At 38.0% G+C, this 27,700-nt stretch overlaps 2 protein-coding genes and 1 long non-coding RNA gene across 3 annotated transcripts in view; 2 read left to right on the forward strand and 1 right to left on the reverse strand.

Moving 5' to 3' along the window:
- The first annotated feature begins 2,940 nt into the window (after positions 1-2,940).
- LOC141435970 (palmitoleoyl-protein carboxylesterase NOTUM-like) lies at positions 2,941-7,495 on the forward strand. The gene is made up of 3 exons (XM_074098787.1): positions 2,941-3,215; positions 5,606-5,709; positions 6,170-7,495. Exons 1-3 carry the CDS (start codon positions 3,159-3,161, stop codon positions 7,311-7,313), a joined length of 1,305 nt encoding a protein of 434 aa, XP_073954888.1. The 5' UTR covers positions 2,941-3,158; the 3' UTR covers positions 7,314-7,495.
- An 86-nt stretch (positions 7,496-7,581) lies between these two features.
- The window catches only part of LOC141435969 (uncharacterized), a 30,402-nt gene continuing 10,283 nt past the window's right edge, over positions 7,582-27,700 (reverse strand). Inside the window, exons 2-7 of the mRNA XM_074098786.1 lie at positions 26,844-26,989; positions 24,677-24,921; positions 15,617-15,826; positions 13,757-13,844; positions 11,838-12,072; positions 7,582-8,257 (exon numbers count right to left, since the gene is read on the reverse strand). Coding sequence (XP_073954887.1) covers positions 7,908-8,257; positions 11,838-12,072; positions 13,757-13,844; positions 15,617-15,826; positions 24,677-24,921; positions 26,844-26,989 — 1,274 coding nt within the window. The 3' untranslated portion in view covers positions 7,582-7,907. The remainder of the gene's footprint in view (positions 8,258-11,837; positions 12,073-13,756; positions 13,845-15,616; positions 15,827-24,676; positions 24,922-26,843; positions 26,990-27,700) is intronic.
- LOC141435971 (uncharacterized) lies at positions 16,468-18,127 on the forward strand. The gene is made up of 2 exons (XR_012452242.1): positions 16,468-17,105; positions 17,629-18,127. It is a non-coding gene; the product is annotated as an uncharacterized lncRNA (long non-coding RNA).

Genomic DNA, 27,700 nt, shown 5'->3' on the forward strand with positions numbered 1-27,700 from the left:
AAACGCGAAACGTGCTTTTTCAGCGTTTTTGTTTGCATAGTAATCGTGGTACAAAACCATTCGAGTGTGATTCCAACTCGCGCTTAGCCGGGTTTTACATGTACTCTTCACGCTTTGAACGCCTGCCGAGCCGCCCGCCAATTATATTCTACTTACAAGATAGAAGGGGCAGGGGGGGGACACAATTTTTGCTACTTTGGGAGGGATCATTTCCGGAAATCTTCACTTAACAATTTTTTTTGAGAAACCGTTATCTTTTCAAAAGACCTGTCGAACTATGTGCAACACGTTGATGCAAGTTAAAAAAATTGGCGTGCGCTGGCAATGGTTTCAGAAGCAAACAGCCAGAACCAAGGAAGATGAGAATTAAAATTGTTTTTTATTCGAAATACTTGCACAAGGGCTTACATTTCGGCGATATTTTAAGCTTTTCTGTAGCTTGCCCTGTTTGTTTATTTATTGTTTGTTTGGGTCAAATCTTGGAAGCTAAATTTGACCCACTTCCGTGGTCCGATCAACTTAAAATTCGGCATACTTATGTAAATTTGGTGACAATACAATAATCTGGTAGTGACATCTTGGTGGTCCTGCCAGGATCATCTCTGCAGCAGGCAACTCCTCAATAGTTAATAGTACCGACTTGAAATTTGGTACAGATATGTAGTTTAGACGACAATTCAAGTTACAGTCAACAAAAAAGTACATTCGGCAAAAAAAGCTTTTATTAAAAATGATATTTTTAACAAAAACTTATTACAAGCATTTTATTTATTTGCAGTGTAATGTAACTATGTTTGCTCGGGTGGAATCTTACAACTCAAATTTGAAGTGGATATCTTCAACCGATTGAACTGAAATTTTACACGCATGTATAAATCCGATGAAAATGCAATATTATTATAACATGGAGTTGATCTGATGATAAAGCTAGCGGGTGACCATAGGAACTCTGTGATAAACAACACGATCACATCGAGTTTGGACTCGTTTGTCGTCTTGACGAGTACTTTGGTAACCAGGGGCATAAAGTAGTCAGCAAAAAAAAACTTATATTAGAAGAATTTTAAGAAAAACTTTTACTGAATGTTTACGGAACCCTTCATGTACGAGTCCGACTCGCACTTGACCATTTTTTTCTGTTTTACAATGTGTCCTAAACATAGTATAATTTCGGGTCGTCGATGAATTACGTCACACCATGTTTGATGATTTTTAGACTTCGTGCAGTTGAAGCGTGCTGGGCCCATATCCTGATAGATATTAGGTAAAACAAGCGTAACGCGACAGGAAAAGAAAAATGAGTGACTTTGTCTCTAAAAGACGAAACATAGAGCTTATAACTAGTTTTACATTATAAAAAGTTCCTGGACTACACTTGTCAGATTATTACTATGAAAACTGCAGCTATTTCTTTCCTGTGTTAAAAATCACCAAACGTCCTTTTCTTCAAGGTCAAATCTTGCAAGTTAAATTTAATCCAAAATTTGGCACGGATATGGTATAAAAATGTTTTTTAACGAAATATTGCTTTTGTGCCTAGTCTACATTTGTAGAGTGCCTAACTATACATTAGATTCATACATGCATGCAAACGTTACAAAAATGTACCTATCGTTAAATATTACTACTAAGTTTGTAATAATTATGAAAAGTACAAGATACTCAAAACATACTACAGACAAGTGTCTAACGCACATAAAAAATGTGAAATTGCAAAAAACGCAGCTAAAATGTCGTTCCTCCTTTACGCCATTACTTTCTTTGTTAGAAGTAAATTGGACAAATTTTTGGGCACTGTAATAGGACTGAGAAGTGAAAATTAGTACAGAAATGAACAACAATTACCTGGTTACAAGCGAGTGTGTGTTCGAACGCTCGTAGTATATCATTTTGTTATTCCGCCCCCAGCAGGTGTTGGGAGGCTGTATCTCATCTCCATGACCGATTTGCTACTATAACTACTAACAGGGCGCGCTTTGATGTATTAAATAAAATTACTAAGTGAAAAAAGTGAAAGAGCCCTGAAAATGAAGTCCCTTTTGAACTTATCTAGTCTTTCGAAAATTGGACAACTCTTTGGTGTTACGTACGGAAACTAAAGTTTGATAGAGTATGTCTTGATCAGGAATTTACTGAAATCAAGATTTGAAAAAAGTTGATACCCATAGTAATATAACAGCGAACAGCATATTTTTGGTTAAAATATTTTGCCTCTAACACTAACGTGCTAATTGATCTGGTCTGCGAACTCAGGTGTGAGCAGACACTACTTAGCAAACGGTGTCTAATTAAATTTTTCAGACACTTACCATAGATTCAATTAACTGTTAATGACCACGTTTAGTGCTCTTAAGACATTAAGATCAGAATAAAAATATAAAATGTAAACAACCAAGCGTCCCGGTAGCCGAGTTCAGCAGTACTCGCCAAACAAAGTTATAAAATTTAATGAGGTGCCAAAAATGTTCAAAAGGAACATGTGTGTAATGCGTAGCTAATCAGAGGAGCAGGCAAGCGCGGGCGCAGCCAGTCCCGAGGGCGGTATGGTTCCTTAACGAGCCATTCATTACCCGTCGCGGGCCGCTTTGCTGGATGAGACTCTACATTTTAGGGAAAACGACCAGTTTCTTTGTGGATCGAGGTTGGTGACCGTCAAAGTGGTTGCCGGATAAAGTATAGCATGTTTTATTGTGTCGGGATGCCGTTGACAGGTGGTGGAGCGAAGGGCGAGCGCGGGGGAGGGGGCAGCCGGCGCGGCGCCCGCGCAGCTCGCGTGGCCCTCTCGCTTGAGTCACGCGCGCCTCGTAATGCTTGCATAATAATAATGACGGATGCCGATCGCGCGGCGGTGCCTTTGATCTGCGGCGCGTTTGATCTCGCCGCCGGAGCCGGTCCCGCTGCCCCTGCGCACAAACGAGCCGCCGTTCGCCTTACCTTTATTCGGTCCGACGCCGCGCGGCGAGAAGTTCGGCCCTTCGCTCTAAATAGAGGCTTTATTTTGTAAACAGCGGGAGTGCTACCGTGCGTTGGGGTTCCGAGTCTGTCGGCGTAGTGTAGTGTGTCTGAGGCAGTGGAGCGCGCGCGCTGGCTAGCATGGGGAGTGCTCGCTCGCCCGCGCCCAGTGCCCATGCGCCTGCCCAGCGCTGGGCCCGGCAGTGATGCGTGCGCGCCGCGCTAGAATGCTGCGATTCGCAGCCATCACATGGATACTCTGTGTACGCATTCATTTATTATTTTGTTTACGCGACGAGTGTTTGTTTATATCGTGACGGTCCTTTGTTTGGTTTGCAAATTTTGCAATACGATTCGTCCAAATCCATAAAAAGGTCATAATTTCTTAATTAACATAAATTTGAGTTGTTTTTTAAAGTAGTAAATGATTTTTTTTTAAATTTTCATTTTCTAATTAAAAGCCAAAATTTTAATTTATAGTAGTTATCATGTGTATTATTTACCTACCGAAAAACATATCTTATTTACTAACTTGTAAAAAATAACAAAAATATTAACTCTGACGTTAATAGTTAACTCTTTAATTATCAGCCGAATTACATTTGTGTTATTATTGTGTTGCGTGCGATCTAGATGCAGTGTAATAAGCTAGAACTAGAATTCGTTTATCGCGCAGCATCCGGAACTATTTTCCGAAAAAAAAAAATCTAATTTTATGGCCATTTATCGTGCGCCCTCGGGAACTATGAATATTCTATGCCCTTCTCAGGATCTCAAACTATCTCCATACCAAATTTCATCACTATCAGTTGAGTACTTTGAGCGTGAAAGCATCACAAAACATATAAATAGAGACCTCAGGAGACCCCAGAGCTGGCGCTTACCTCTCCCAGCGAATTTCTCTGACTACAGAGAGGTAATGCCGCTAGTGGGCTGGGGTCTATGCCGCAGGGGGGCCTATTAGATGGTGTTTTGTTTTTATAGTTAGGTATATTTATGTAGTTTGAATTTATTTTGTTGTATCTTGTGTTGTGTTCCTAAGTATAAATAAATTATAAATAAACATGTTCATGTTAGGTAGAGTCAACATCAGAAGGGAGAGTAGCCACGTCTGATCATCTGATAGTATTCGAGTACGAAAAGGTCGAGATTCTAAAGCTAAGATAAATAAATGTCTTAAAAATTAGCGAGATTATTTCAGTTCGTTACCTCAGTTATTGAATTCTCAGGAAGGCATAAAATTAAACGGAGATTTCCATTTCAAGCAGAGCTCTGTTCTTGCCGTTAATTATAATGAATGGCAATTCAAAATCTGGATAATTTAATATTCTGGGAACATCCGTCTACAGTGTAACTAAGTAGTGGACTTCAATGAAAGCGGAAACAATTAATGTAGTAATAATGTAATTTCACTGTATCCAATTGGATATTTTTAGGAAGAATAATTACCTAAGAGTACTTATCTTTGTAATAGTGGTCCTCCTTTCTGGTACAGTTTAAACATTGTAGGCAGTGAAAGATTTTGTCATTGTCACACATGTTTATACATTTTCGTGCTATTATCTCAATTCTTGGTAGAGCTAATTATCTTACCCAAATGAGGTTTACTTAAGAATTTATTTAAGGTTGGTAATAAGGAAGTAGGTTGTAAGGAAGTTTATTTAAGGTCCGCCCGGATTGCTACCACCATCTTGCTCCCTAATCCTGCCGGGAAGCAGCAGTGCTTGCACTGTTGTGTTTCGGCGTGGAGAGTAAGACAGCCGGTGAAATTACTGACACTTGAGGTATCCCATCTTAAGCCTCTAGGTTGGCAACGCATCTGCAATACCCCTGGTGATGCAGATGTTTATGGGCGGTGGTGATCTCTTACCATCAGGAGACCCACTTGCTCGTTTGCCATCCAGTCGAATAAAAAAAAATTAAAACTTCTTAAGTATGTCTTGTACCGGTTACATTTTGAAAGTAATTAGCGCACCAAACGACCGAATTGTGTAAGTAATGAAAACAATATTGTCTTAACCCACATTGCAGATTAACATTTGGAGCTCGCAAACTAGTTTTCGTGTGTTATTATAAAACAGACAATGTTTTTTTACTTTTGCTTACCTTTATCTGTTAGAGATTATTATTTGATATGAATGATAATGTAGAGATGTGAAATCTTCAGTGTTTTGGTACAAACAGTATCGTAATTGGCCTATCAGCAAAATCATGGCTTGGATGACTTTGCTTTTGGAAAAATTGAATCATAAATTTGGCTTCGAAATCGTGTTTCATGTTTATGTTTTGTTTGTTTGTTCTGATTCTGATTATCTGTCTCTCTTTAAACGTTGGGGATGTTATAGCCTATTTCACAATAACTAAGGCATTTGCATTAGGTATATGAAAAAAATATATTACGGGAAACACTTGTGGATTTGACAGAACTGTGACAATTTACAAGAAGTAAAGCATCGCAATACACAAAGGGAAAAAGTCTAAAATCCACTTAGCTGTAAAAAATACTTTATTTTTCATAATAATTCGATCAAGATCAAACTTATTGTTTACTTACTTTCAAATTGCGCAAGTTTGACTCGTACATGGCCCATTTTATTAATTAATTGTAATTGTAGTTGAAATACTAAAGTATATAATTTAAATGTATTTTCAGACGTTTTTTCTGAGGTGCAGTGAGAGCGTAGCGCCATCAGACAGCTTGCGTCTCGTGTGGCTCGCCAACTCGTCCCTCGTCTGCAACGATGCTTCTTCCGCTGGGTAAGTTCTTGGAAGATACGTTTACCGCTGGTATAGTCTATGATCTTGAAGTTTACGAGTAACTAGATGATATAACTTAAGATATTTAGCTGAGACTAAGCGGGTGTGACATTATACATAGCCTACAGGTTGCCGGTGAAACCATAAGTAAAAGCATATAGAGCGCAACTTTTTATAAGCCTTTGAATTTTTTTAGTTAGAAGAGTTAAGAGTCCAATTCTTATAATTAAGTATTATAGATTCTAAGACTTGAGTATCTATGGTCGAATATTTTTGAATTAATATATGTAGATTTTTTTCATGAATATCTCTTGTAAATGTGCTACAAATATGATACCTACTTCGGAAATACTCGTACATGCTCAAATACTAGAGGAATAAGTACCCAAATATAGTTTACAGTAAGAATCTGGAGGCGATGAGAATGGACACCAAACAGTGTGTTATTGTTGCCTTTCAGGTACTACATCCGGCGTGGCAGCAACAGTGAGCACTGGGTGGTGTACTTGGAGGGCGGCGGGTACTGCTGGGACGCGGCGTCGTGCGGCGCGCGCTGGCGCCGGCGGCCCGGCCTCATGTCGTCAGCCCGCTGGCCGCGCGCGCGTCGTGCCCCCGCGCTGCTGTCCGCCGACCCCGCCTCAAACCCGCTCTGGCATGCCTCCAACCACGTCTTACTCCCATATTGCTCCAGCGACATGTGGGCCGGCGCGCGTGCCACCAGAAATGGCAGCTTCGCCTTCGCCGGCCGTCTCATCGTACGCGCTGTCCTCGCGGAACTCCTCCACATCGGACTCTCTGGACGACTGCTGCTCGTCGGCTCGAGCGCCGGCGGAGCGGGCGTCATGCTCCATGCCGACGCCGCCCGCAGAATGCTTCGCCCGTACGGCGTCCGAGTCGCAGCTATCGCGGACTCCGGCTGGTTTCTCGATAGACCGGCTCGAACCCGCCGCGCTTCCTCCGCGGACTCCGTCGCCCGCCTCGGCCACTCGCTGTGGCGCGGCTCACCTCCGAGTTCATGTGTACGAGAGCACGCGGAGAAACCCTGGCTCTGCTATTTCGGCTATCAGCTGTATCCGCACATCCGTACGCCACTTTTCGTATTCCAATACCTTTTCGATTCGGCGCAGCTGGCGGCGGAAGGGGTGCGCGCGCCGCGAACGCGGGTCCAGTGGGATGCGGTGCACGACACCGGATCGGCGATCCGTGCTAGTTTGAAGCGCGTTCGTGCCACTTTTGCGCCGGCGTGTCTCGCGCACGGTGCACTGGCCCGGCCGGAGTGGTTAGCGATTAACGTGTCGGGGATATCGCTGCCACGCGCGCTGGGCTGCTGGGAGCGGCGGCTGTGGGGCGGGGGCGGCGGCGCGCGGCGCAAGGGCGGCTGCGCGCCGCGGCGGCTGGTGGAGCGCTGCTCGTGGCCGCAGTGCAACGGGTCGTGCCCGCGCCTGCGCGACCCGCGCACGGGCGAGGAGGTGGCGCTGGCGGCGCTGCTGCAGAGCTTCGGGCTGGACGTGCGCGGCGCGGCGGCCGCCATGGGGCTGGACGCGCGCGCGCTGGCGCGCATGAGCCGCGCCGAGCTGCTGCCGCTGCTCGCGCCGCACACTTGACGCCGACACAGAGACTGTTTGTAGTGCTTCACCGCACGATTTATCTACCTCGTTTTGTTGTACAAGTACAATTTTAATATTAGATATTTATTGTTTGCTGATACTATTGTATCTTATTTAAGTAAAAACCTGAAACGAAGCATTATTTTATTTGACTGCCTCTTTTACTTGACTGTGAAAATCGGGCCGCTCGTAAATAAGCAGTAAAACCTAAAGCACATCAAACGGTATTTAAATGTGGAGAAGGAAGTAAAATAGACACAGCAGATCGGTTCATTGGCACAAACTATATATATTTATTTATGTACATATTTTTGTCGTTTCCGAGACAACGACAGACTAGTTCAGGCTACAATACTAAAATTATCTCACTTTTGTCCGTCGGCTTTAAATTAAGAATGTCTGGCAGTGATGCTGTTAGCGCAGCGGATGTATCCGATGAGCTGGTGACGGGATGTAGTCGGTTAAGTATAGTGGATGCGGTTTGTGGCGGATCCGGGCCTGAGGGAGCCAAGGCGAGCGGAGCGCGGCGCAGATGAGGGGTTTCAATTTATTTACTAGCAGTCCTCCCCTGCGGGCGCCATACCTGCTGCGTCATAATAGGGGGGATCTGCTGCGCTCGAGGCTTATCGCTATAGATAGGTCTACGACGTCGTTGGCTAGGAAGAAGTCGCTGGAAACGATGTTGGCGTGGTGCCTCCAGCGCGTGGCAAGCCGTTGCGTCACGTTACGGTTGACGGCATCGGCGTTCTCACGCAGCGATCCTCGAAGGAACAGGATATCGAGTACGGTCGGCGTGGTCTGAGCCATAGCAGAGTGCAGCGGCGAGCGCGCGTTGGCCTGCGGTGACGACGCGATCGCCTGGTCTAAGTACCGGAACAGCTCGGTAGGACTATTGGTGTTCGCCCACAAATGGGGAAGGATTGGCCAAAGCGCATTGTTTTCTGGAACAACGTGAAAAAAAAGTTTCAAATTTATACTATGAGCCGTGTCTTTACTCGTATTCAAATTAAAATAAAGATAAGATACTCGTAATCAGTCACTATCCGTCTATGAATTAAAAATACTCTCGACGGCACTACCTACTGTAAAATAAAATCAGGTAGGTGGGCAATGGAACTCTTTCTATATTAGTATCCACGAAACCTTAATTGAATTTAAAGTTTCCGAACCTAAATTATAAAATAATTAGGTAGGTAGATAATTAAGTAGGAGGAATTGAAATACTTAATTGTGATTCACAAATGACTTTCACAACAGAGTTCGACTGGAAAAACAAAGAATGTAAATACCAATAAATCATTTTAACTTTTAATCCTGTCACCTGATATTATCACACAATAATCCAATGATAATCAAATGATTTGTTAAAAAACATTTGATTCAGATATTGTGCACTCATTTGAATGAATTAAGTATGAACAGATTTAATTGAATTAACCTACATACTATGACACAGTATCCCTCAAAGTTATTGGGTTGTAGCAGACACCTTGTGACGTCATGGCCGTGAAATGCTTTATTTGAGTTCAGTTAACTGTAATTTAATTAATTTGAGTTTTATTATAATTTGACGTATATTGCTTAATATTTTGTTTAGTATTTTGATATTGAGTTCGATTACTATGACAGTAAAGTTTTAATATCACTACTTTGCCACACTTCGCATTTTTTGCTCTTCACTGGAATACTTATATTATTATAAATCTAGTGTAAGGTAAATGTCCGAGTGCTCGTCACTGTCCCAATAGTTGCTTAATAAGCTAAACCTTAATTTATATCGTTAGCAATAGAAGTGATAGCCGGGTGTCATCTATTCAGAGTTAGAATGTCGAGTACTGAGACATTTCAATCAATGAAAATCAATTTCATTTTTTCAATGTCTGTCAATTGTGTTTGTTACTTATTTTGTACAATAAAGAGTTTACATACATACATTTACCTTATTCCTTTAGTTTAGTTTATGTTTATCCATTGCCTGGTACTCATAATACAAGGTTTACTTACTTTGGGTTGGGACAAGAACAATTGGAGTCAAGTGTTATTTATTTTTTTACCTCAAAAAGTTAAGATTTCACCTTATGTAAAATTCTACATCTATCTGTTATTTCATCGAAATGTGACTCTACCCCCCTGTTTCACCATTCATTGATTTAATTTATTTGACGGATAAAAGTGATGCTTTCTCTATTTGTTTTGTTCAAATAGACGGAGACGGCATCACATTTAACCGTCAGTAACATTAATCGATGCATGGTGAAACAGCCCCTACATGTTACAAATTGGGTCATACAACGCTACTTACTGGATTTGCTTAGCAAAATCATGCTGCAAGTACTGATTCATTGTAATTTTTGTAACTTTTATATTTTAACTAATTTATTTTGAAGGTACTCGTAAATACAGTGCCACAGAAAACCGACGAATTTAAATAAAGGAAAACAAGTTGATGCCTCTCGGTCTCAATCTGCCGTTTCTCTTTAAGATACTTGCAGCGCTAGAAGTTTTGAGGGAACCCTACGGCGTCATATGACAACATGTGTAATGTTGTGTAGGCATAAGTCTTTATTTTTGTCGAATTTAGATAAAAAAACTGATTGGTGCAATCTTAGGTTGCGATCTACCTTAAGTTGTATAAAATAAAGGATGTGTTCATTTTTTTATTTCATGAGGTTATTAGGTTAGCTTGCCGGAACACCTCAGTAAAGGTTTTTCATTGGAATTTATGACTCAAAGTGTAGTCGGGCGAATATTCTAGCGTTTTGACCGCTCGGTTATTTAAACGTAGCATCATTGTATCAAGACATTAGCATCCCACGTTCATTAGCACAACGGAAAGACAAGTCGGAAAAATTTTAATCACGCTGAACTTAGCATCGGTATTTTCTTTAGTTTTTATAAAAATGTAATCCTCAGCAGCATCACCTTTTTTAAGCCAAAAACATTGATGACAAAATAAAACGTTGCAAAAATGCTGAATATTCGATCAGTCACGTTTTTGATGCGGTACACTTTGAACATTGATCAATGTATGGAAACATTTGGTAACCACACTCAAAAGTCCCAATAATATTTACAGGGTTGTTCAGACAAACAAACCCAACCACAACATTTCGGAAGCATTTGAAGATACCTTGTCGAGTTACATAAAGTATAGTCTGAATATCTATTTTTGAGCAATTATAATGCGAAATATTAACTTGTTTAGTATTAAAACAGATAAGATTTACATCGTTCATCGTTAGGGTGTCATGATTATCTACAAATCAGTAATACGTAGACACGGCAATCCCTAATTCAGAAGCGATTTTGTGTCATATCAAATCAATTACCAATTTATCAAACTAATTATCATGACGTTAATAGTTTTCAGGTGACTGGGGGTGTTTACGAACGGTACGGTTACGTTTGGACTTTACCGGCCAAGAGCGTGTCGGACACGCCCGAAACAGGGTTCCGTAGCCATTACGAAAAAATTAAGTAATATTTTTCTAAGGATTTCGTATTCGTTGAAGGCAAAGGGCAACCACTACCTACACTATTTTCACACGAAACGATCACAGACGATTACGGCCTCTCTGTCAAGAGTGTCGACTTAGGAGAAGAGAGAGAATTTGATTTTAATACGTACTTAAAATATTCTAGGACTAGTCCGTATAACTTGTAAAGTGCAAAGTTAGGTCCCAAAGAAACATTCTCGAGCTTTCTGGGATGTTATGGAGCTCCGTATCCGTAACCGAAACTATCGGATATCCGAAATAAATAACTATCCGTAACCGTAACCGAATCCGATATAAAAATTTCGGATAGTTTTGCATAGGGGCGGAGTCAAAATCTATTGTTCATTATTTTTCTATTGCTAAGTCGTAATTTACGACTCGTAACTATTACTATTAAAGTCAAGTCATCTATATTCCTATTAGAAAGCAAACTCTTTACCTATTGTACAAAAGAAAATTAATAAAAATATAATAAAAAATTACAAAGTTATACGAGTACCCTGGCGTTTAAGCCTTAGTTTGTAGGTATAGGTTTAATTTGTTTTTTTTTGTACTTTTTTATTGTATTTTTATTTATTCGTATTTGTATTTTACTTTACACTTCCTTAAACATCCAATATCCGTAACCGAAACCGAAACTATCGGATAATCCGTAATAATTTAACATCCGTAACCGTAATCGAAACCGGTATTAAGTTTGACATATATCCGTATCCATCCATATCCTGATTCGAATGTATATCCATAACATCCCTGACTTGTTTGCTTCAAATCTTGTACGTAAAGTTTGACCGACTTCTAGTGGTGCGATTGTTTGGAATTTTCAATGCAATCCCGCCAGCAGAAAAGCGGGCATTAAATTGGTAATTTTAACAAAAAATACTCTCGTCATTTAAGACCACTATTGTTAAAAACTCCATAGCGTGCCTGCACGTAGCATGTAGATAAACCGGCACGAGATCATTTGATAATATCTACCCATTGTTTCAGTGTAAAACGTAAGTTATTAGAAAACATTGCTCACCAGATACAATAGCGTTGTCTACATAACTGAAGAGTAGGCGCTTGTCTGCATCTAACAAGGACTGGACGGTGGGGCCTCGTATCCCCGCGCCCGTTGAGAAGTCGCGGGCATAGGCCAAGTGAGGGCCTAACTCCCTCTGGACCAGCTGGATGAGACCTGCGTGCACGCTCCGGATCGGCGAGCCATCAGGCTCGTAAAAACCGATCGGGAAGTGGTGAGCGTCCAGGAAAACTATCTGAAAGAAAAAAAAAACGGTAAATCGTTAGATCACTATTACTTAATTCTGTGCTGTAAGTTGGTATGAAGAAACACAAGTACTGTACGTAACATTGAATTTAATTTTGCCGCAACGGTTGCCAAATTACACTTCTATGTAAAGTATTAAGAAGCCAAAGACCCTACAGAAGTTATTCAAAGCGAAAAGCAATTTCCAAAAATTCATTTCATTAGCCTGTTGCACTAAATTATTTAGTTCTGACCGCAATGTGTACCAAATAGAAATTAAGGCTCCTTAAAAGTCAAAGGTTCTATTTACGCTCTTCAATTCAATTAGCCGATCCCTTTATTAAGCAAATATACCCGAAGGTCGGCGGATCGTCAGAGGTTAGCATCTAATTGTACGTCATCGAGGTTAATTTACCTTATTAAGCCCTACGTATAGACGACCAAGAAATTGGTTTACCACCATAAGGTTTGATGTCATTAGTAGCGCTCAAACCGTCAAAGCCTATTTTCACTCACAATATGACAATCAGCCTTATTGTTTTATTTCTGAAGTAGGAACTGTCATTAAAATTGATAAAGTACTTTCTAGGTCGACTATACATGAAGCATTCTATCTTGTAAGTATTCATGTACCTTATACCTATATTCTAACATGACTGTTCACTGACTGAGTGCCACATAACGCCAGCATAAACTAGTGTGGCTATAGAGACTTGGCATTTGGCAGACATATTTTGCGATCAATAATTAGAGGTGCACAAAGACGGAAATTTTCAAAATCCCCGTGGGAGGAGGAAGTCTTAATTTTAAGATTGGTTTTTTGGAATCTTTTTGTATTTTTTATTCCAATTCCAAATTTATACTTTTACGGTCATCCCGTAAAACCTTTTTTTTTTTTTTTATTCGACTGGATGGCAAACGAGCAAGTGGGTCTCCTGATGGTAAGAGATCACCACCGCCCATAAACATCTGCAACACCAGGGGTATTGCAGATGCGTTGCCAACCTAGAGACCTAAATTTTAAAGCTTAAATAGAAACTGAAATATTCTCTTAATTTAACTTTTCTACGGCAAGGCTTCGGACAAAAGCTAGTTCTTTATAATCTAGGTGTGCTTATCAATAATTGAACTTTATTTTAACCACAACTTGTGATATGGAGGAGCGGGGCTTCCTGATACAAGTATGATGTTTACTTAATAGGAAGTCCCAACCCTTAAATTATGTAACAATGTTATTTTAGTGAAATAAACATTTTTTTTTTCATTTTTATTAAATTTTATTGACGAAGTATTTCGTTTTCTATATAAATTATTTGCAATGTATATACAACCGCGCGAAATATAATCCCGATCTCGGTCTTATTTGCCTCAATGAAAGTTGTGGTCATTATGATATCTACACGTTTTCACATTGATATTATTATTACAATTTATGGTACCTACAACATATTCTTTAATGTTGAAAATGACTTTATGATACTAATTATGCCAAGTCACTCCGTAGAATATTCTTTGAGATCCTGATCCTTTGAGCGACAGAGCGCGAACAAGAAAATTAGGTTTCTAGGCCGTCAAAATTCTTGGAAAAATGTTCATGAACTTTTTCTCGCTTGTCTTATTTTATTCATCGCGCTTTAGCTTTCGCATTCGCATTATGAGGAATATGATAGGCGTATTTCATGGTAGGTACTTACTTCTTTTGTGTTATCAAGAAACGCTCTGATTTCTTTCAATAAAGGCACTAATGGACGGATCCTTATTAAGTTGTGGTTCAACCAATACCTGGAAACAAAAATTGCTTGTTATTTATTAATTAATCCATTCACATCATCATCATCATCAACATCATCATATCCGCCGCATTGGACATAGGCCTCCCTCATGAACGAATCTATTTTATGGGCACGTATAAAAATAAAATATACTCAGGGGCACAAAATTAGGCCCACCCTTTATACAAAATTACCGATTCAGCATACATTTGAGGGCCAGATTTTTTGCCGCTCAGTATATATAAGTTCAAAAAAATTACTGACGAAATACATAATGGTCGTTTGGTATAATGGAATTTTCTCAGAAATTCATAATTTTGCAGAGTTTTTAATAAACATAACCTAAAACCTAAACCAATCTGTAGATTTCACGATCGTAAGATTTTGTGTAATCATTAGTTTCACCGAAAATTATGTTAAGTATTTTGTCCATTATTCTTTTTATTTTATTTTTATTTTGACACGTTCTCCTATTTTATAAATAGAAATTGTACTTTGATGAAATGGATTTTTGGCCGTATAATTATCGAAAATACAAACTGAGACATGAATCGGAGCGGTGCAGCGGTGATTTGATTCCCAGCGCTAGTCTCTTTTTCTGTGCATCCATGTCTCAGTTTGTATTTTCGATATGGTTTTCACGGGATGACCGTAAAAGTAACAAATTTGGAGTTGAAATAAAAAATACAAAAAGACTCCAAAAAACCTATCATAATTCCATATATTTACATAAACACAGGTTCATATTATGTATCTAGATGAATTCAAGTAGGTAGTGTAACTTGAGTCATAAGAAAGAAAAAGGTTTTTGTTTAATTTAACTTTTCATATAACATCTTTGCACTGATCCGATAATGGCAGATTTTCTATTGGATATGGTATTGAGCCAAAGCATTACGTTTAGGTCATTAGGCTTAAGTTATGCAAGATATAATCGAGGAAGCCATGCGAAGCCGATTGCCTGCACTGTTTTCACTTAACACTATAATATTTAGTATCGTATCTGGATTCCTGTGCTAGATCATAATCTAGTGAAAACTACAATGTGTTTTATGAGCTTTTACTTAGTTTCACCTGTCCCGGTGTCTGTATGAATATCTTTAATTAAATCTCACTAGTCTTTGACCCACTTTGAGTGGTTGGATTAACTTGAAATAAATATTGAAAATGTATTTTTTCTTTTACAAAAGTTTGTTATTTTTAATACAGTGGCGTAGCTACCAAGGGGCTAGGCGGGGCAGTGCACCGGGGTCCTCAAGCTCAGGGGGCCCTCGAAATTCTGCTTTATAGCTGATGATAAACTTGCTTAGCATTTTTAAAGTATTTGTATATATACAAATACTTCAAAAAGCCTTACCAGTTTTGATAGCAGTGGCCCCATTTTTTTATTTGCCCCAGGGCCCTAGGTTACCTAGCTACGCCACTGTTTTAATATTTCTAATTACCAAATTTATTAATTTCAATGCCTGATTATATTTATGATAATGTTTTTTGCCACTAATATTGTTGACCAATCTTTGAATCTGAAGTTGCCCACCGGCCAGGACTTATATTAAAGTTTGTCGGCATGTACGGTCAAGGACTTAAATTCATGAGCCACCATGGAACCTTTTCAAAGGAAAAGTCATTACGATTTTCCTTGTTAATTAATGCAATGTCACTATGACGTTTACTGTGAAATGGTTCCATGGTGACTTATGAATTAAAGTCCTTGACCGTATGACCGTACATAATATGTATGTTTTATTCATCAATTGCCAGCGAACAGACCACAGAGCTTACCTGTCATCCTCATTGGGGTAAAAGTCGTAGTAAGCGACTCGGAAGTCGAAGTATCTGATGCCGTGGACCAACTGCGCCCAGATGGAGCGGTCTTGGCAGAGCACGAAGCTGTCCCTGGAAATGGTGCTGATCTCCGTGTCGAAGCGCCAGGCGCCCGCGTTGTGGGTGCCAGCTAGTGCCAGCTCGCCTATCCGCAACTTGTTTATCTCTCTGAAGACATTTTAAATTGAAATAATTGATTCATTCAGGCATTAACTATCAGTTATAGTTCGTGGACTCTAAAAACACAATACAGTTAGTCAGACACAACCCGCAACTGTTCGGTATGGCATAAGTAAAGTAGTAAGGCCGAACCCAAACTAAATACTTAGAATTTATATCCTATAAATATGGAGTTTGTCAGAAAAAACATATATTCAGAGTTTAGACGTTACTTCGCGGAGGACCATATCAATGAATAATCTTTTTACCTTGTTATTTTCACTATATAGTAAATAATACGCATACTTAAATTGCATAAAATTTTGTAAATACCGTGCTTTACTTAACTTTACCGAACGCGCAGGGCACTTGCAACTGTGCGACACATACATATGTAGGTATACGTCATTAATTTTGTTCGGTGCTCGGGTTGCGTGTGCTTTGAGAATGAATTCGTAAAGACTTAAGGTGTAAGGTGAATCGTTTTACCTATGTGAATGAAGAGAAGGAAGAATTCTGCTTGAATATTAACTTATGTGTCGCACAGACGTAGCCCTCGTGAATGTGTATAGTATAGCTGACGCGCAAAGTAGACATATTGTAGTTTATTTTAAATCTAGATTGTAATTGGCTAAGTAAAGTTTTTTGAAGAGGTGCTAATTATATTTTTCATCGATAGTCGACGTCTTAATAATCGAGGAACTGCAGCTCTTTTATTTTTATTTCCTCTTATTAATTAGAAATATTTTTTTAAGTGGTCGATATGACGTTTGTGAGATTGAAATTGCAGAACCGTTGAGGGCTTAGTACTTAGTAGAAACACTAAAAAAAAAAAACGAAGTCAACTGTCACTGCTGTCACTGTCAAGTAGAATCTAACCTAAAACCGTTTTATTTACTTTGCGATTTGGTGCGATCAGTGTTTTTTGGATAATTTTTAAAGACCTCTCAGCACAAACTCGGTACTTTAAAATTTGCCGCATTTCTCCACGACCTTTGCATGATAATTGGACCCCGATTGGATAGTTTCGACGACTATTTTGGCTCTGCTTCTTCGACAACGCTATCTTGCAGTCTCGACGACACTTGGCTTGACTTTTGGACCATATTTTCTATTTTAGCGGCTTCACCTTTCAATACGAAATGAGTGAATTTGTGCGAGCAGATTCAAAGAACTTGCCACACATGGCTATGAGTCTAGAATATTTTGACACCAGTGATAAGTATACAATGTTGCCGAAATCAAAGGAGATAAAGCACTCTTGTCCGCACCGGTAAAATGGATGAACGTAAGTACAAAAGTATATCAATACAGTTTCTTGTCTATTTTTTTTACATTACATTTTAGGGCATCAAAAGTTGAATATGTTGCCGGACCAAAGTTGTTTGAGAGCACAGAATAACAAAAACATATTACCTATATTGTGACCATTTACTTAGATATCAACTGACAATGTGATTGATGCGACAGGTGATGTTGTTCTGCATTGGCTGGTAAATATTATGATAGAGTAAAATTTCTGTGGTTAGTGAAACATTATATTATAACTAGCTGTTGCCCGCGACTCTGTCTACGAAGAATTCGCTTATTGATTTCCTGCAAGTACTATGTATTTTTTTCGGGATAAAACTGTGAGATAAAAAGTAGCCTATGTTCTTCCTCGGGACTCCAACTACCTACATAATGAATTTCGGCTAAATCAGTTCAGCGGTTGAAGCATGAAAAGTTAACAGATAGACAGACAGAGTTCCTTTCACGTTTGTAATATTAAATATAAGTAAGGATTTATAATAATTTTGATCTTTTTTCAGGTGGATGTAAACACACATTGGTGTTTTTATTTTGTTTGCAAGAAAAATCCAGTGAAGGAGCATAACCTGTTTTTTCCAAGGACATGCATTTTTCCATAAAAAAAAGAGGCATAGAAGTACCACGAAACTCCTCAATGGTTAATGGAAGAGAATAGAATAGATTTAAGATTTAGGACGGAAATGTAATTTTGAACATGACAATCTCTTAATACAGAAATGTATTTTTAGTTGACAATGCAAGTACAGTCGATAAAAAGTACAGTCAGCAACATTTTTTTCTTAATAATATCATTTTTGGTTTTTATTTGTGTAAGCTTTTATTTTTCCTCACAATACTTTTTGTTGACTATACTTGTCTTGCATTGTCATCTAATCTATAATCAGTATAAGTACTGCTGTGCTAAGCTAATGGTACTTTAAATTTGTATTCTCATTTTGGTTTATAATTATAATACATACATACTCGTACATTGCAAGTCGAATAAAATCTTGTAAAATATGTTTCTTTTCACTTATGATTTACATCATCAAAAATAACGAAAAAATGTGCAGAATTTGTAACATTGCTCACAGAGATTTTGATTAGGTTCGATTCCCGGTCATGTATGTATTAGAGTCAGACAAAATAAAACGGTTGAATGCCATATCGTCGGCCTAAATCGCAAACCTCGTAACTCAATCTAATCAAATTTTACAGGAGACACAAAAAACTTCACTACCAAAAATTTTGCATGAAGACTTGCTAAGTTTTTTTTTACATAATGTTAAATTAAATTTAGCCGTCAGATTGTTAAGACCTATTTTTTTTTAAATAACGTGGACCTGGAAATTTTGGAGTTAAGAGTTTTTCTTGAAAATTTTATAAAGCAAATCGGGAGTTAAGAGTTTTGCTATAAAAAATAGAGGTAATCTTTTGATCTGAACAAGGTAATTATTTACATGATTAAGTACATAGTTTGGCTCAGGTGAAGATAATGAAGCATGATTATTTTTGGCTGAATTAAAATGATGCAAACTAGCGGGCGATACACAATGTTCATGCTGTAAGGCTGTTGACATTTTTCTTGTTCAGGAAAGCTCTGAGAACTGCTGGTTTATGACGTGATGAGTGGATTTCGTGGCTTGAAAATCGATATTTTTCAAGCTCTTCAAACTAGCTGGTGACAAACAAATTTCATGTTGCACAGTTGGTGAGGTAATAGGGAATTTGAGGACCTGGTATCCCAATGTAGGGAATGGGACAGATCAAGGCGTCCAGACTTCGGTGGCTCGAGCACGTAGAAAGGTTGGGATGGGAGAGGGTCGAGCCGTGAAGAGAGCGCACTTGGGATGACCGAGAGGCCGGTTGGTCGTTGGTCGTTGGTGGTCGAGACCGCTGGAGGGACGAGGTCCTGAAAGACCTTTTGGACCTCAGGGTCGAAGACTTGCAAGAGCTGACTCAATACCGCAAACCGTGGCGTAATCTGGTGTTGGAGGCCAAGACCCACTTGGGGTCACTGCGCCCTGGTAGTAGTAGTAGTAGTAGTTAGTGTGATACAAGGTGGTGTAGGGTTCTGCACTCTAAAACAAATCTCTTGTTGAGATGAATAGTGCTCTTCCTGAACTAAAATTCCATCGTATTGATTTACATCTAAATTGTAACATGCGTACGTTTTTACCTATTTTTGAAAAAATATTTTCTGCAGTCTTGCTTTCCTTTGTTGATTTATTTTAGTATCCGCCTACAGAACAATAAAATGTTATAAGTAAAAAACCTTAAGTAAAGCAGCTGGGACGAGTTCGACTAAATCCCACTATAATATAATAAATGCGAAAGTTTGTAAGTCTGTTTGTTTGTTTGTCACTTCGCTTCATGACGTCTAAACCGCTGAACCGATTTAGATGAAAATCGGTATACAGATAGTTTGAGTCTCGGGGAAGGACATAGGATAGTTTTTATCCCGGAACATTTCATAATTCCAGCGGGATAGTGAAAACCGAATGCTACGCAGACGGAGTCGCGGGTAACAGGCTCGTAGGTAGGTATAACAAATATAAAACAATTGCTATTCGAACAATCACAACTACGTACTAGATTAAATAATTTGCGTAGAAAACCACGTAACTAATCTTCACGCGTAAAGATACACGCGGAGCAAACCTCGTATGTCCACGGCACGCAAACAAATTAAACTTTCAATAGTCTAATGTGTTTAAATATGATAAATATCTATCAAGAATACACAATCAGTTAATATTGCAGAACCTTATTAAACACCTGTTAGTCTGCACCCGTTTTCTTCTTAAATCTTTACGCAAAACTGACGTGCAGTCACAACGCCATCGCAAACTGTAGGTACTGAAGGGAGTGGCGGGGGAGATACGTGGTATATCTTTTACAAAAATGGCGGTCGGGAGTTGCGAGGTTTTCTATTTTGCTTTTTAAACTTAAACGGTTTATTCTTGGTATTTAAGAGTTTTGCCGTTAGATGCGTTCAGAATAGTACTATCTAAAAGTGTCAAAACATAATTTTCAGAAAAAATGGAGTTACGAGGTATGCGATTTAGGCCGACGATATATATCCATACTAATATTATAAATGCGAAAGTGTATGTGTTTGTATGTTTCTCCGTCTTTCACGTCGCATTGGGACGTGATTTTGGCATAGAGATTGTTTATGGGCCACAGAGTGATATAGGCTACTTTTTATCCCGGAAAAATAAACAGTTCCCGAGGGAACAGCGCGGAACAACCGAATTCCACGCGGGCGAAGCCGCAGGCAAAAGCTAGTATATATACACACATCCAGTTCAACTGATAGAACAAACAATACAATCTAGGGTCACTGTCACAAGTACAAGTACTAAAAATACAAGTAAATCACCACGGTTTTATTATAACTTATGATCAATGGTATGCATATTGTTTACACATATTATAACACACAAGTTAATCAAACCATGGTTGCTTAGGAAATGAAAAGTTTAATATGATTGACAGCCCTTTTATAGCCTGCCGGAAAAATCTTTACAGCGCGATTCAGCTTTTCCTTGAGACGAGATAGTGACATCTTTTGATGCAAAAGTAAACTAAAATCCCGGTTTAACACATAGTGACCTATAATATTTGTGTTATATTTCCTTGTATTTCTTAGTAGTTCTTCTAATGCCTTTATGGGGATGGCACAATATTTAATTTATTAAAAATACGACTTGTTTTTAAATTACCCTTTGCCAGGAATATTATATACATGCTCCAATAAATCAGGTCTTTTGAGACATATGTTTATGCTAAACGTTTTTATGATAATTTGTGTATTTATGAAATAAAAACAATATAAATTATTGCATTTTTATTATATTACTCTGCAAATTAACTAAAACCATCTAAAACACATGCAATGCGTTTAGCTTATGCTAAACGTTTTTATGATAATTTGTACATTTATGAAATAAATAAAACATAAATTATTGCATTTTTATTATATTACTCTGCAAATTAACTAAAACTATCTAAAACACATGCAATAAGACAGCTTTGTCTACATAATTTTATGTGGTTATGGTTAATAACAGAGATGCTTCAAAAATACGGATTCTTTTCATCTTTAAATCGCGCATTTCACATGTAACCTCAAGGTCGCTATGACTTTATATGGAATCACCCCCTTTTTAGTAGCCACACAAAGCCACTTCATTCTGTAAATGATTTAGCAGAAACTCTTCCTTCAATACACTTTGAAATAAAGAATATAAACCCATTTGTGCATAAATATTTTAATGTATAGCATGACTCTTACTGAGACCATGTCCTTTTTATTGTTTTGGTAAAAAAACACGATATCTCTCCCTTCTGTTATGTTCTCCTTTGCTGTGTTTGATGTTGAAGGGCTAGAGGGTTCGTATAATCATGTTGTTGATGAGCAACTTGCAGTGGAAGATGAAGCTGACTTGCACCAAGTCGCTTGTAAAGACTAGGATGCATAAATACGCAGAATTCTGAAAATCTCGTCTGTATTTCATAGACCAACGTACAAAGCATTAGAGAACATTTCTGTAATGCTCCATTTCAACTCGAATACTGTCGGAGTCGTCTGAATCCATTGTAGGGATACTGTGATTCGAATTTACTCGTAAGGCAGTCCAAATATCAAGCCAAGCGTCGTCGAGACTGCAAGATAGCGTTGTCGAAGAAGCAGCGCCAAAATAGTCGTCGAAACTATCCAATCGTGGTCCAATTATCATGCAAAGGTCGTGGAGAAATGCGGCAAATTTTAAAGTACTGAGTTTGTGCTGAGAGGTCTTTAAAAATTATCCAAAAAACACTAATCGCACCAAATCGCAAAGTAAATAAAACGGTTTTAGGTTAGATTCTGCTTGACAGTGACAGCAGTGACAGTTGACTTCGTTTTTTTTTTTACTGTTTCTACTAAGTACTAAGCCCTCAACGGTTCTGCAATTTCAATCTCACAAACGTCATATCGACCACTTAAAAAAATATTTCTAATTAATAAGAGGAAATAAAAATAAAAGAGCTGCAGTTCCTCGATTATTAAGACGTCGACTGTCGAAAAAAAATATAATTAGCGCCTCTTCAAAAAACTTTACTTAGCCAATTATCATCATCAGATAAAATACATCCATTGCTCGTTAAAAATGCCATAATGACCAGTTCTATTTGTTTGTTACGTTTTCACGCTAAAAGTACCTATCCAACCAATAGATATTATAAAAATTGGAGAGGTTTTAGAAATACATAGAATAGTTTTTTCACCTCAGCACCTCAAGCAGGCAGGTTTTGTTATCAAAAATCAATGAGCAAAATTGCATTTTGCTCACTCCGTGAGACAAAGTAACTTTTTTTTTAATGTTGAGGACAATGCTGGGTATATCTGCTGGATTCCAAATATTTGAATTTTACTTTGATTTGTCACTCTAACGTGAACACGATAAAAGCGAGAGATAGATGATTACAATCTTAAATAAATTATATGACAATGAAATTAATTATTTATTTCCAAAAAAAATCAAATTTCCCGCTCTTTTAATAAAGTACCTATGCAACTTCGTTGCTTTTTTTAATTAACGTTGTTTTTTTTAATAAACTCGTTCCCTATACTGCCTACCTCTTAGGATTAGAATAAATATTTTTCAAATTGAATGAATTTGCAACTAATCTGTGTATATTTACGTTGCAAACAATATAAATCCTAATAAAATCAGTATTAAAAAAATGGGACATATTTTACAAGGCGTTCTAAGTTCAAATCACAATGATGAGATGAGTACCTATGCAATTTGTATCGTACCTACTGGAAACTTTTTCGTTCCTAATTCAAAACCTTTATACTTATCGGAAACTTTTGATTATTGTCTGACATTCTTAACTTTATGGCGATTTTTTAAAGATGTTAGGGCGACTGTACGTATCATTCGATTTGTAGCATTCGAACATGGCGGATGTAGACGATATCTAATTTTGGTATTTCTGCTTCTTTGGCTAGTTGAAGTATAATTTTGATAGTGTTTTATGCGGCATTTAACCTTAAAAGTGAACAGTGATCACAAAATTCTATATTGCTCTCGTGTCTGTCATTTTTTAATACGCAAGTTGTCTCCGCGTGGTTTCTGGAATTTTGCTATCAAGCTACAAAAACTACAATCACCGTACAACGTTAATAAAAAGAATATATTTATCTTTAATTTAACTGACATTGGCCCAAGCCCGCCGCCATGAAGTACTGTACGTATTATTTTTGAGAAAAGGTTTTAAATGTGATTAATTACTATACCTACTTGTTTTTTATTATTCTGATCTATATTTTAAAGTTTACTTGGGATTCAAATCAACACTCGCAGAAGAAAAACTTTGCTCTTTTGTTGCACAAATAACTATTATTCCAGAAAATCGTATATTTTCCGCGGGCTCGCGATAAACGCATTATTCGCAGACGAATACCTATATAGTGTGGTAATATTTTATTGCGCTGGACCTATTTCAACGGATGTGGTTGAAAAAATTTAGCAAGTGTATTTTATGACTTTTTTCAGCTAATGAGTATTAAATATAAAAAAATATGCGGTGTAAAAGCTTGACTTTTGAGAAATATTTGACATGAACTAGATTTTCAAAATTCTTTATTTGTGGCTGTGGCATAGAAAAACTAAGTCGAGGGAGGAAATTTAAATAAAAAAAATCTTAAAAAAGAACACCTTCATTAAATCAAAAATTTGTTAATTTGATAGATTACCTAATTGGCAGCCCTATTTATCAGCTGTCGATGGACTATCGTCGGGGTCTGAGACACCCTGTACAAATCTCGCGCAACGTAAATACCTAATTGGTATCTACTATTATATTGAAAACCAATTATATTTTAGTATATAATATGTTTATCCGTTGTTTAGTATCCATAGTACAAGATTTGATTAGTTTGGGACTAGGACAATTGGTGTCAAGTGTCCCACGATATTAATTTATTTTATTTATATGTCTTCAATATGCACATCACAAATTTCAGATTTGTGTCGGTCGGTATATCGGTTTGAAATGTTAAGAAAATTGATTCACGTATTTTGGATAACTCGCGCAGCAAACATTGTAAAGAAAGTGCGCTGCGTAATACTCACTTTTCTTACGTAAGATAACTGATAATAAAATTTACTTCCTCTGTAAAACTTATAACTTATACTATAAATCATATTATAAAACAAAACGGACTTAAGTATTGGACTTTTAAGCCGAACAGTATCTGTATTCTAAAGCTGTCGGTACTTTTCTTTGATTTAGGTACTTGGTAAAACACAAAATTAAAGCGAATTTGGGCGAGCAAACTTCACTCGCGCTAAACACACGCTAAAATGCGTTCCCAATGAATAGACAAAGCCACAAGTAGATCGATTGTTTGCTCCCAAAAACCCCTACATATCTAATTTCGCCGAACTAGTCAGAGCTGTTTTTGAGACCCTTAAAGTAAATTATTGTACAAGAATTTCTAGTTCAAAGGTATTAGTTATAGCTACTTCATTGTTATGAAAACAAGTTGCCAACACAAATAGGTATACTTACGGGTTATCCTCCATCCAAGAGGGTTGTATTTTGAGGCAGTTGTAGGATGTTATCTTTGCGTCCCCGGCGCCCACCCATGGCCAGAGGCAATGTGGTCCCTTTAACCCTACTCCTCTGTCCCACCCCGCGGGTAAAGCGCCTGCTCCAAGGGACACGTTGGTAATCACGTAACCCTCTTCAGAGTCTATTGAGTATACTTGGACCGCGTTGTCCCATGACCCTGGTCGGCTGTCGAACAGGCCAACCTGTGGACAGTTGAGCGTATCGTTTAACTTTGTCAAGTAGCGTTGCGAGTGCGCGCGAATGTCTACAGAGTCCAGAAAGTAACACAGTTTTGAAATATTCCGTTTTGCGACAGAAAGTTAATCAAAATGGGTTATGTCTGTGTCACAATGGATTTTTCTCAGTCAGTCATTTTGTGGAAACTAGTGGCTCACGTACTATTTCAGCTGTATGTATGAACATTCTAATAGTTTGAAAATTATTATTATTCATCTCAAGTATATAGTAAATAAGTTGAACGTGAAAATAATGCAAGAAAAACTTATTCTTTAGGAACTGAATATTTTGTGTCATTACACCAATATTGTGGCAGTTAAGACTTTTAAGTTACTAAGTTTACTTGCTTATTCTGCCTTCAAGCATCATTACTGGCACATGAGGTATTAAATTTTGAATTTCGTAAAAACATCAGATTACCATGAAATATGATCTTCGCTTCTAAACAATTCTCTTTAAAATACTCCATGCCAGACAGCTCAGGTCTGTTTACTACAATATGTCATGGACTGTTGCTAATTATCGTGTCAAAAGAGAGTATCAGCAAAGTGTAAATTAGATGTTATAAATAGTTCCGCCGCGTTACGCGGTGGTAAGCCAAGTTAATCAATCGTGAAGTAATCATACCACTGTCATGGAATCGTCTAGTCTAAACCGTCTCGTGTTCATAATCACGCATATTCCAGTGGCCACTTCATGTTATTACATTAGAAAAGTGTTATTAGCGTTTTGTTTCCAACATGCGATCATAGTAAAATACTATGACGCGATGCCATGCACGACTTTGAGTAGTAAAGATGATTGAATACTTCCACTGTTATTACGTTTCGTAAGGTGTTGAACTACAATAATAGTAGATGACAGAGTTCGGCCTACATACAGATACGAGTGGTAAATAAAAAGTGTGATCTTCAATTGACGTGTGACGTCCGATTCACGAGTCATCATTATGTAAGGGAAGCTAAATATGGCATGTTAGAAAACTACAATTCGTGTACATTGGACTATACGTCATAAATTGCTGTTGACTACCGAGTTAATTTTACTCTTATAACTGGAATTAACCTTGATATTGAGAAACATTTCAGTCATTCAGAGGGGAAGATGGCAGACGTATTTTTCTTTATGACTTAATTACATAAAGACCCTGAATTATTTAAACAGAGTGGACTGCCTTTATTTATTGGAATTTATTACTGCCGTATCAAACGTCAAGAACAATCACGATAAACGGTTTGATGGAAATAAATATTTTTACGATGTGATTAACTTACATACATTTAAGTAATTCAATCATTGTGACTAAGTTAGAAAAGTGAAAATTAGTAATGACCGCGATAGTCTAAAACATTGAACATGCTTTAATTTTTTAAGTATGAAATAACAAAAAATATACATAAAGACATATTCCATAGGTGATTCAAGGCTTGTTTCTTCCTTCGGTTAAGTATTGTCATTACCATACAACGCGGAAACGCTGTCGGCCTGCTCAAAGTATTGCACTATTGCCTTGACTTGTGTTATCGATAGTGTAGCTTGTTGTAGATGAAAACTATCGACAATGGGGTAAGACTAACAATTAATCGTATACTTTCGGTAAATTTACGACCGGACCGGTCCCGGATTCGATAATAGGTATTTAAGTACCTATGTTTATCCGTTATCGAGTGTCCACAGTTTTGCTTACTTTGGGAGTAGGACAATTGGTGTCAAGAATCCCATGATATTTATAATATGTATTATTATTAGAGCCCATCCATAAATTACGTTACACTAATTTTGACCATTTTTAGCCCTCCCTCCCCTTGTCACACTTATTGCCGCTCATCAAACCGCTTGACCCCCCTAAATGTGTGACATAATTTATGGATGCCCCCTTATTATCTACCTGCTTCGGGATAGGACAGTCAGTGAAGTCCCAGTTCAGCTCCACGGCATCCACCAGCATAACTCGGTTGCCCAGGTTTATCTCCGGCGAGTGCACCGTCACCCACACACGGCCGCATGACGACTGTTCCAAAACTTGTTTTTCGGCTGCCAAAAAAATGTCCTTGCCAATAAAGTATGAGTAAATGTGAAAGTTAAAGTTAGCGCGTATTTGATTGTTAGTATACATACCGGGTGTGGCCTGTAATACGAGCAAAAAATCAAAACATAGAACGTCCTCTTCAAGTTTGAGGAGTATGATCTATGTTTTAATTATTTGCTCATAATTACAGACCACACCCGGTATAGTGAGGAGCAAAAATAAAGGGTCACTATGCATTATGCAAACTTTTATATTTAAAGTGATCCATTATCTTCACTTGTGAGTTTAATTTGCGACACGACGAGGGCATGCGATTTAATTTAAATATACAACGAGTAACAAAAATCCTGTACAATAATTCACTGATGCATATAGATGTTACTATAGAAACACATTTATAAAACAGTAGCTCTTAAAAATTTCATCGTAAAAAAAAATCTCGAATGGTTGTCTTTCTTGGTTTGTAGTATTTGATGTCTGCGGACTTTCATTCAGTGTCTGCAAGAGCCGCCCGTTTTCATTTTAAATTAGAAAGAGCATAGAGCAAAGAGTTTTCTTAATATTCTTGAGTGGCAATATCTTAGCATTCTTTATATCGTAATGAATGACCTAAATTAAAGGTTTTCTTTACATGCTGTAGGGTTTACATGAGTTACGGTTCAAAAGTGTAAAGGTTTCAAAGGAATAATTTCTTGCCAGGTTAAACATTATGTCAG

This window comes from Choristoneura fumiferana, chromosome 16, assembly GCF_025370935.1.
Source record: "Choristoneura fumiferana chromosome 16, NRCan_CFum_1, whole genome shotgun sequence".
NCBI classification, from domain to species: domain Eukaryota; kingdom Metazoa; phylum Arthropoda; class Insecta; order Lepidoptera; family Tortricidae; genus Choristoneura; species Choristoneura fumiferana.